Source organism: Apium graveolens, chromosome 6 (genome assembly GCF_009905375.1).
Source record: "Apium graveolens cultivar Ventura chromosome 6, ASM990537v1, whole genome shotgun sequence".
In the NCBI taxonomy this organism is placed as follows: domain Eukaryota; kingdom Viridiplantae; phylum Streptophyta; class Magnoliopsida; order Apiales; family Apiaceae; genus Apium; species Apium graveolens.
Window position 1 is genome coordinate 284,772,628 of NC_133652.1, and position 11,159 is coordinate 284,783,786.

Genomic DNA, 11,159 nt, shown 5'->3' on the forward strand with positions numbered 1-11,159 from the left:
TATATTAATCATTTGATGGAAATGTCTGTTAGTCGGAAGTTGGACACTAAAACCAGCTCCGTCATAAAAGCCTGTACGGTCTCTTTGAGTTTCACAGACAAAGACAGATTCAAGCGTATCAATTATGGTTGGGCTTTTTCTCTTGTTTAGTTGTAATTAGTCTTCATTCAGTACTCTATATTGAGTTTAGATACTTATATTCATCTTCTTTTTTGACGAAATACTTATATTCATCTTTTAAGAAATGTATCTTGTGTAATACACTGACTTTTCCAATTAATTTCATAACCATTAGGAAGCCTGGTGAAAACACTCAGAATTTGGTCCCTGGTGAAGTGGGCGAGTTGTAATAAGAGATCATAATGGGATTGCCGGATCAATGGTTGGAATGTCCGTATTTCATGCACAGCTTTCAGGTACGTGTAAGGGGATTGTTTATACATCAAAAACGACAAATAAAAGGTGATCGCTGAAAAAAGACTATAAGTGTCTGAAATATTCGGAACTCAGGATGAAGAGCCAGCAGAAACATAGTTGAAATATATATAAAAAACGAACAAAATCCATACATTTCAGTTTGTGATTACACATTTAACATCTCTAACAAACACATCCACAAACACATCGCAAACAATGGTAAACAATCATTTTCCGAACACGACCCAAAACCCGAAAGTACCCTCCCAATCCCACCATTTCCAATTCAAACATCATCATTCCCACCCCCCTCATTGTCAATTTAGGTAAAGCAAGAAGGAAGAAGATGTTTATTAAGTTTGAAGAAGAAGATACAGAGAAAACTATTTTTACATTGTTATCTTAATGAACAAGATAACACACACTATATATCTAATCTGAGTAAGATGCAGTCCTAGAGGACAGCTGTAGCCTGTTGTTCTAACTGAATTTCCGGCGCCTAGTTTGTATCTTGGGCCATGATCTTATGAGAGGATTGAGCCTGAGTAGTGTGAGGTCCAGTGGGCCCTATAATCTCTACACTCGTACCCTCCACCAATCTTACAAAGCCTCTCCCAAACTTAGAGAAATTATTAATATGTGAAGCTTTTACTGTACATGGTTATTGAGAGCAGTATCTTTGAGTTACCAGGGCAGGCAAAGAGAGACAGAGACAAGGGTTTTTCTTTTTGAGGAGGTCAGATTGCTATTTTATAGTTTCTTGTATGGCTGTTATCAGTCCCAAATCATTACTCTATGTTGTGTTTACATACTTATAATCATCTTTCCAGAAATGTAATTCGGTATTACACAGACTCCTCCGATTGGTTTCATAGCGATTAATGTTCACGGGGATAACGTGATCTCGGAATGGGATCTCTGGTGAAGGGGGAGTTGTAATGTTGATAAAAATGACAAATATAAGGTGCACGCTGAAAACAGACTAGAAGTGTCTGAAATTCTCAGGAACTTAGTATGAAGAGCAAGCAGAAGCACAGGGCATCCAACTAATACTTGTAATTATTCCCAGGCTCCGGAAGTTAGGTTAATCAAGTTATGCTTCGTTTTCCTGTTCAGTCTTATATTTTAACTATAGGAGGATTAATGTACATGGCTTATTAATGAAGATGATTTATGAAAGACAAATTTGTCATACAGACATCCTGGATTTTAAACTAAGATCAAATATAAAAGGCTTAATGACCTTTTCAGCCTTGAGGTTTGCACCCGTGCACTCATAAACCCTTTATGTTTAAAGTCATACCTTTTCGCCCCCCCGGTATCCAAAACATACCTTTTAACCCTTGGGCCGAGTTGGGCCGCTATAACGTTGGAATCTGGCTGGGGTATTTTGGGCAGAAACTTTCTAATTTTCCCTCCTAAAACAGATAAAACTCTCCCGCCAACAACAACCCTTGTAGTTATATATAAATATATATGGTAAATTATAGCAAACAGCTTCTCATTCTTGAAATACACAGAACATGGATCCCCATTCCAGGACTATTAAGGAGAATTGAAAAGCTAGAAGAAGAAGCGGAGAAACTTGAAGTTGTTGTTGCTGGAATGAAAACAAAACGAGGAAGGAATGTATTTGTTTATGTTACTATGTTCATGTTGTTAATCTTTGTACCGATGATGAAGAATGATGGGGAGGTTGTAGTGAAGAGACAAAATGAACTAGTTTAATTTTGTTAAATTTCTTACATATGTACTACAGATGCATGTAATGCAAGTATGAATGAATGACAAGAAAATTAAGCGCATATCAAAGTTTAAACTTAAATTAAGCATACCAAAGTGAAATCAAAAGCTGCAGTTCAGTTTTGCAACACATCATAACAAAAGAAATCAGATCTTTAAAAGTAAACAAAAGCACTGCTTAATGTCTGAAATTGAACAAGATCAACTTAAACAAGAGAGCATTCTTCAAGTGTCCTTGTCCTTCCCTTTTCCTGATTGTTTTGCCTTGGCATCATTCCTCAAATTATTACTTGTTACCTCAATAGCAGCTCTCAAAGCCCCTGAAGTTATGACATTTTTCCCATGAGATAGGAAAGATGCAGATTTCAGCTTTGTTTTCCCAATTATGGTCTTGAATTGCTTCACAGGTGGTGGCATTTGTTTCCCCATCTTCATTGGTCCTGTGTATGTGTTGTGTAACTCTCCAGAATTTGGTCCATCTGCCATCATTGTGTCACCATCATCTTCATCAAGACATACAGGAGTATCACTTGTATTTTTGAACCTTCCAAAAGTTGTTTTGATGTACAATCTATTACTTCTTCTCACATCAGGTGGAGAGGAAGCCCTAGCAGCTCTGGATGTTTTATGTGCCTCAATCTTAGAGCTCATTTCAGCTTTTATCACTTTTCTTCTTTCCTCTTCAGCAACTTTCTGAGGGACTAAGTCATCCAATATTTGAGCTTCTTGCTGCAACTTAAATATCTGAGCCTCCTTCTGCAGTTTCAATTTTTGAGCTTCCACTTGGTACTTCAAAGGCTGGGTTTTTTTGGAGTGCTTGACTTCATCAACTTTCTTCTTCATCTTTAAGTTGTTGACTTGTTCCTTCAATAGTCCAGCTACTTCCTTTTCCTTCACCTTTTCTGCATCAATCTTCATCCTCTTCTTCATTTCTTTGATTCTTTCAGCTGCCATCATAATAGGTGAATCCAGAGTAGTTGTAAGTACTCTGTGACCCCTAAGTTCTCTAATTTTCCTTGCTGCTATTTCAATTGGGGCCTCCTCATCAACAAAAGGTTCATGCACCATATTTTCTGCAGTTGTTCTTTCTTCAACAACCTGGCTTGGCTGGGTGACTGGTGGACCATCAAACTCCACAACCAACTCATTATATGCAGCTTGCATTTCCTCCTCTTCATGTTCATTGACATTATCCTCAGGGTTAAGATCAGTGCATGTTCTTTTGTTATGCCCTGCTTTCTTACACTTCCCACATCTACATTTGAATACAATAAAATTAGTCTAAATCTAACATTTGAATTAAGATTACAAGTTTTGAAAGTAAGCATTACCTCACAGTCATCTGAGTAGTCCTGCTTAATTTTGTCACTCCATCATGTATAATTACTTGGGCTTCTATTGGTTCAGCTCTTCTTCTTTTTTTGGGTCTCCCTGGTTGCTTCTGAACAGTAGGTGGTTTTAGCACCAAACCAGATTTTGTCCAATGCTTATGTCCATTCATAGGGTAAATTATTCCAGAGTAAGCCTTTTTGTATGCATTGGCTGAATACAGTTCGTCCACATAATCCTCTACATTATAACCTAACCTATTCAGACAACTTATAGCATGGTGACAAGGGATCCCAGTAAGGTCCCATCTTCTACATCCACATGTTCTATTGCCTATGTGAACAGCAAACTTAGAGCCATTAACAGTTGTAACTTCAAATTCATCATACCCAGCATATGAACTATAACAGCCTCCACTCCATTTCTTAAATTTATCTAGCAACTTATAGATTTTTGGTGTAAATTTCCTATCATCCCAACCCTTTAATTCTTCTCTTTTACTCTGCAATCTATTCATCATGTACTCTCTTATCATTTCAAGCATCACTAGTATACCCTGATCCCTAGCCCATAAAATGCATCTATTGAAGGACTCACACATGTTGTTCAACAGAAGATCACATTTGGTATCAGTCTTAAAATGAGACCTTGTCCAGTGATGGAAAGGCACATTTGTTAGCCATTGCCAAGCTCCTACATTTTCCTCCTTGACAATGTTCATGGCATTCTGAAAGGACTCTACATTACTTGCCCTAGCACAGCTCCATAACTTCTCCTTAAGTGACCTACCCCCATATTTTTGCTTGAAGTTATTATGCATATGCCTAACACAATATCTCTGCTCAGCCATTGGTATCATTTCTTCTACCACATTTAACAACCCTTTTTGCCTGTCACTAATAAAAGTCCACCCATCCCCAGACCTAATATCAAAGTCCTGAACTAGTAAAGCAAGAAACCACCTCCATGTTTCTAACCTCTCAGCTTCTACTACTGCATATGCTAAAGGGAACATACAGTTATTAGGATCAATGCCTACTGCACATAATAACTGACCTTTATACACTGTTTTAATATGGCATCCATCTAATCCAATCACCTTCCTGCACCCTAGCTTGAATCCATGTTTTAATCCACCAAGGCAGATGTAGATCCTCCTAAATTGACCAACATTTCCTGCAACAAATACAATGTAAACATAATTTAGCACAAAAGAAAAACAGATCTGAAAAATAAATACTAATAAAATACATGTCAGACCTGGTTCAATGTCAATCTCAACTGTAGAGTTGGGATTTCTTTTCAAAAGCTCTGTCTTGTAATCCCACAGCTTCTCATATTGCTCCTCATGTGTGCCATTGATGGTCTTCATGCACTTCCTTCTTGCTTTTCTGAGAATATGAGCTGGGAAATCAATTTGCAAATCCTTCAAGACAGTCTTGTGGAAAGATTTGATAGGCCAAGTTGGATTTATCCTGAATTCAGGTAGATACTTCCTTGCTAGAAAACCAGAGTTAATAAGGGGAAGACCTCTTTGCTCTCTCACACATGTGTGGTCTGTAAAGGCACAATGAATAAAAGAATAAGTTATGGTCACCAACAATAAAAGATACATTATAACATTAGTAAAAGACTAATATGTACCTGGTCCCACAGTCTTTATTTGGATGCACTTGTCAAAATTTAATCCTGCATAAATGAACCAGGGGCATGGATCCTTACAAACTGCTCTGACCCTAGTTCGATCACTCTTCACAAACTTTACTACCCTCCCCTCAGTGTAGGAATGCTTCATTATGGCCTCTCTGCATTGATAATGATCTGTGAAAATGGTCCCAACAGTCCACTTTATATTGTCACTATCCTTAAACAATGGAAATGATTGCCTTCTCTTAAGGGCATCAAATTCTTCCTCCAAGTCATTGTCTGGCAAACTCTCTAAGTCATCACAGTCACTTTCATGTCTTTCCCCTTCACTTTCATCTCCCACTTCCTTACCTAGTCCTAGGTCTTCTCTGATTCTACCTACCCACTCCACCCCCTCATCAACATTGTTAGCAAAAAGCATGTCATCATCAGTCATAGAATAGTCAGAATCATCAAAATTATAGTCATCAAGTTCATCACTACACTCCCCAACATCATTACTTCCATCTCCTTCAATCCTTTGAAATAAATTATGATCTTCAAACGAGTCTAAACTGGTTTCATCACAATGCTTGACATAAACATCTATATTGTTATTATTTGTCCTAGCAAGCCCTATCATATCCTCTATATCAGTTTGACATCTCATTAGAACCAGACCATTTTCCAAATCTTTACTAGGATTCCTATAGTACATACAAAATAGTCCACTATGACCTATAGCTTTAGTTCGAGCTCTCAAATTATCATAAGTCAATTCCCCTTCAGATTCAAAATAGTACAGTGTCACTCGACCACCAATATATTCAGTTCGTGGTTCCCATTTTAACCTCCCACCATGATATAAGGTCAAATTTATGATACCATCACCTTCAATTGCAAAATAAATCAAGTATAAGCACATTTAACAGCGTGGATACATAATTAAGTCTCTACAAAAACACCCACATAATTATCACAACATGCAACATCAATATACTTCATATATACACAGAATCATCTAATATTTAACAAGATAAGTAACATTAAAGGCTAACTCATACAAAAACAAAGACAATCAATTAAAAATCAGAATGATAGTTTAAGAAATCATACCAGTAGAGAGTTCATCTGAATCGCCCATGATTTCAGACCAATAAACGCTGTTGATCAGATGAAAATCAGAATAAAAAAGTTAGATGAAAGTGAGAGGGTTGAAGGAGATGAAAAGATAAGGGATTTTATGTTCTATACTTACAGTGTCGGAATATCGGGTGTTAAAAGACTGAATTAACCCAGCCGATTTGGGCTGTTCTGTAACGTTATTAAGGCCCAACTCGGCCCAAGGGTTAAAAGGTATGTTTTGGATACCGGGGGGGCCAAAAGGTATGACTTTAAACATAAAGGGTTTATGGGTGCACGGGTACAAACCTCAAGGCTGAAAAGGTCATTAAGCCAATATAAAATCACCAAAACAAACAAAAATAATTTCATATAATTCAGTTCCTGATTACACATCTCTAACAAACATATCCCCAAACACCTTACAAACAATCACAAAACATCATTTTCTGAACACGACCCGAAACCCGAAACCTGAAACTATGCTCTCACCATTTCCAATTCAAAGACCATCATTCCCATCCCCCTCGTACCCTCCACCAATCTCACAAACCCTCTCCCAAACCCTCTCCTCAACTCTCACAACCGACAACCTCGGCTGCCTAAACAACTCAAACCCCTTCAACCCTTCATCTCTCTTCATCTCTTTCAAATCAACATGTCTTCTCATTTCACCCACGGCCTTGACATCAACAACCCCATTATCATTCTCATCAGCATACCACTCTCGAACAACTTCAACAACACCGACTATACAGCGTGATTTAGTACCGGAATGGTAAAAGAAACAGAGGTCGTTGAGATTCATGGACTTCATGTTCTTCTTGGCTTGGTGGTTTTTGACTCCGTCCCAGTTTGATATTCCCTTGTTTGATGCTTGGTCCTCCCATGACCATTCTCCTGGCTCTGTTTTTAGTAGCCAGTATTGTTTTTTCTCGGTTTTCTTCACCATTTTTGCTGTTGCTTTGAGGTTTTGTGAGGATTTATTGTGTTTAGAAATTGTGGGTGAAATAAAGAGTTGTAAGGGCGGGAGATGTGAGGCCATTTTGGCGCTTAGTTTTGGACAAATCTTAAACAAAGAGCTCGAACAAACTAAAAATATTTAAAAGACAATTACAAACTGGCCAAACTAATTGCAATAATATATATTTTAATATTCAAATCTTATAAATTGTTAAGACGATACCTAAAAATCAAAATATATTTTTATATTTAAATCTTTGAAATTTTTTAAGACTTTACCTCAAATTGTGTTCATGTCCCCAAAATGATTTCATTTTCGGAAAAAAATAAATAAGGATAGATGTTATATTTATATAAATTGTTTTTAACAAGCTAAAATCTTCAAAATAATATTAAATTTTTATACAGTTCTAATCAATAATATCAATTCCAAAATTCTCAAAAAAATAATTCAATCTAAATAATACTAATAAGAGTCTGAAATCGTAGTAAATGAAATAAAGGGTAGCTCTCCTCCATTATACAATTCCAAATCTCCTAGGTCATGTGAGAAGAAGAATATGACATAAGCCAAATGTCCAGACTCGAATACAATTATAACACAAAAAATAGATATAAATATTTGATAATTTATAATTAAATATATATCTTATAAATAAGTATGTGTTAAGCAATAAATTATTAAGATATTTTATACTTACATCAGAACATATACATCTACATATATCATAGGGTACCGTAATGTATGCAACAAATCGGATAATTAACGTGTACGACATATACAATATTACCGCCAAATTAAATCAAATCAAACTCTAGGTGCACTCACGTATCTTGAACAAATATCAAATGTACAAAGCTCCTCCCAAGAGCTAACAGAAGGTTATGTCATGACCAATCACACTATTACAACGGTATCATGTCACTGGTGCCCTAGCTCGTTAACTCGCTATACCGTATATCACTAAGGAGTCCAAATAAAATAATATCGCACAACTTCAAAAATATCGCTTGATCCAGATATATCAAAAATTCTAAACAGGTATATAAAATGAATAGTTTTCATAATCTCAAAAAACAAATGTTGAGATATTTTGAAACGAAAAACGAGATATGTATTTAATGAACAAAATTAACATGGATAATTAAAATTTTAAAACAGAATTCTGAATCACAAAATTTGTAGGGAGTATAAATTCGAGAGTACCTAAAATCAGAATCAGACTAATGAAAATACCGGAAAATATTCGAGGCACGTGAAAACCACGCTGTACTTAAAACAGATAAGCCCCTCCTCGTGCTACTTGAAGGTGTTGTGGCTTTCGTTTTCCAGGATACAACGAATTAAGGTGATCTTAAGCACTTGAGGCCCACCTCCTACGAACCAAACAAATACAAGTTTTATCTCCACGAATCAGATCCTAAAAATCTAAGAATAATTGAAACAAATTATCCCCAAATTCTTGTGAGATTCTTCTCTGTCACTCCCTTTTTCTTAGTCAAGAAGACAAGTCCTACTTATATAGGAGTAACATAAAATGTAACTTACATATATCATAATTTTCTAACCTTCACCATTATGATCAAATAACTCTTATCTCATTAGTATAGGAGTTCCAAAATGAAACACATAAGTTACAAAACTAATAAAATATAATAAAATATAATTTTTATTCAAATAATAGTCCAATAATTCCCCACATGAATAAAATTTGACATTGCAACATGACTCTTTGACACAGAGATAGATTACCGCTGTAGAAACCAACATATGATATGTAGGCGTTACCCCTTGAACCTTCCCCTGGAAGAATATTTTTACATTTCTAAAATTGCAGTAGTCGTGTTGACCTTGAACTGCCGTTCTATATTGTGAAATGATTATATATACCCACTGGATTCTTTCCTATATTTGTTCAGTTCTCACTGTTAAGCCCATTTTGGTCCTGAGCTTTAGCCTGGTTTCGTGAGTTTTACCCAGAACTGGCCCCACAATTCTTTCTTGAAGTGACCCTACTTCACTCACATATGTGATCTTTTGAAAAATACCAACGTATTATTTGTTCGACATATCGACACATAAGGATCATTAAAAGCATAGCTTAGCCTTTTTCGTATTTTATCATTGTTTTCATCATAGGAATGAACCCAAGAGTAAAACCACCACAGTGATCTCACTAAGTCTTTACAGTTAGGTTGTCCCATTGAACCAAGATCATGGGATCTCCAATCAACAAGGTTGGGTTTTCTTTGTCTCGACTTTTGTTACGGGCTTTAGTCTCATTCCTTTCGATGATTTCTCAACTAACTCTCTGGCTAACCCTTTGATTAACGGATCCGTAGTGTTATGTATTGACCTGATATAGTCAATAATGATAACTGTAGTTGAAAATAATTTTCTTATAGAAATAAGTCAACGGCAAATACGCCTCGACATTCCATACAAGTCTCTTCCAAAAGACCAATTTTTTTATTATTTCTCATTTTGTCCGAGTTTGTACGAATTTAAAAGAACTACATACTCTACCAAACATCAATGCTCCAATTCATAATTAAAAGTACTAATTTTCAGCGTCCCAAAAATTAGAAATATCAATTCACCAATTTACGAAATTTGAGCTTCCTCAAATTGGAAATTCATTTTGATCTTGTTACTTAATTTGAGGGTCCTCAATTTAGCAACTTAACCGTAATTTTTGAAGTCATTCATTTTGGTGCCCATTTAGACTCACACATCTTTTACCAAATTTGAGTCTTTTCTCACGTGTCCGATTCGACAAACTGGACCTACTTATATGCCATATTGCTAGGCATATTTCCAATAAAAATACAGTCATCCATTTTTAGAACGAATTTTCACCCATTTTTTTTGGGTACACGAGCCTTTTCAAGACACCCCCATACTGATAAGGATTTTGAGTGTTCCACGTTTCGACTACAGTAATAAGTTGAACACCATGCTCATTTTCTTTCAGTTTAGGTGCATCCTCGATTAAGAACCTCATAGGTTCATGGTGGTCAAGTAGAACAACAACTTTTGTCTCCACCTCTTGAAATTTAGCCCACTAACTGAATTTTTCTAGCTTTTTCGCATAAGCGGTTACCGATATAGCCGTATTAGGCATCGCAAGGGCCTCCGTATTAGGCACTGCCTCATCAGTCTTATGTTCTTCACCAGACAGGCTGGCTCAGAACTCCCGTCATATCTCAAATGCACGCAAGAAATATAATATTGAATATCCCACATTCGGTGATTCTCGATCACCCGATGCGTTAGGGTTAATTAACAACATGTTGAATTCAATTATCAACATACAAAATTGATTCGAAGTTATATATATCTTTTTTTCACTCGATAATATATTTTTCACTCGATTGTGTGTACAAAGATATCTAAATTAGTAATCATTGGGAGGACTATTCTCCTAGGTCTGTACAAAGTAGTGATCTATATATATCCAAGACATGTCCCTCCGGCCCAAGGGACCTCCTGTGTGTAACAGGAAGGTGGGAAATTCCTCGACTATAGGTTGGGAAGACCGGGGAGGCATGTTATCTGTATCCAGGGATGAGTCACTAGACGAGGTTTCGAGTAACTCGGAGAATGAAGGACGGGCATATATTAGTTTTAGGTTAGCCAACTGTTTAAATCTCATATAACTACCTGGAGTCTATGCCATTTCGGATATAAAAAACAAGACAAGAAAAACAAAAATCAGAAACAAGTAACTTCGAAATCAAAACAACCAAAGTATGTCCTACAGCCTATACATACACATATACTTATACCAAAACACGAAGAACAACGATGAACAGCTAACACAAACCCGGATTTTTACAAGAACCCATACTCCAAAAAACAAAGAACAAAAACACAATAAATTCAAAAACAAATCGAGTTTTGCGAAACAAAACCAAAAATCCATGAACAAAAACTCCAAACACAACAACAACCTTGC

The 11,159-nt window shown here is 36.3% G+C and overlaps 1 protein-coding gene across 1 annotated transcript; it reads right to left on the reverse strand.

Moving 5' to 3' along the window:
• Positions 1-6,578: 6,578 nt before the first annotated feature.
• LOC141667429 (uncharacterized) lies at positions 6,579-7,319 on the reverse strand. The gene has a single exon (XM_074473922.1). It carries the CDS (start codon positions 7,280-7,282, stop codon positions 6,740-6,742), a length of 543 nt encoding a protein of 180 aa, XP_074330023.1. The 5' UTR covers positions 7,283-7,319; the 3' UTR covers positions 6,579-6,739.
• Between the last annotated feature and the right edge of the window lie 3,840 nt (positions 7,320-11,159).

Coding starts and splice junctions, on each gene's coding strand:
- LOC141667429 (XM_074473922.1), bottom strand. CDS start 7,282: ATGGCCTCACATCTCCCGCCCTTACAACTCTTTATTTCACCCACAATT.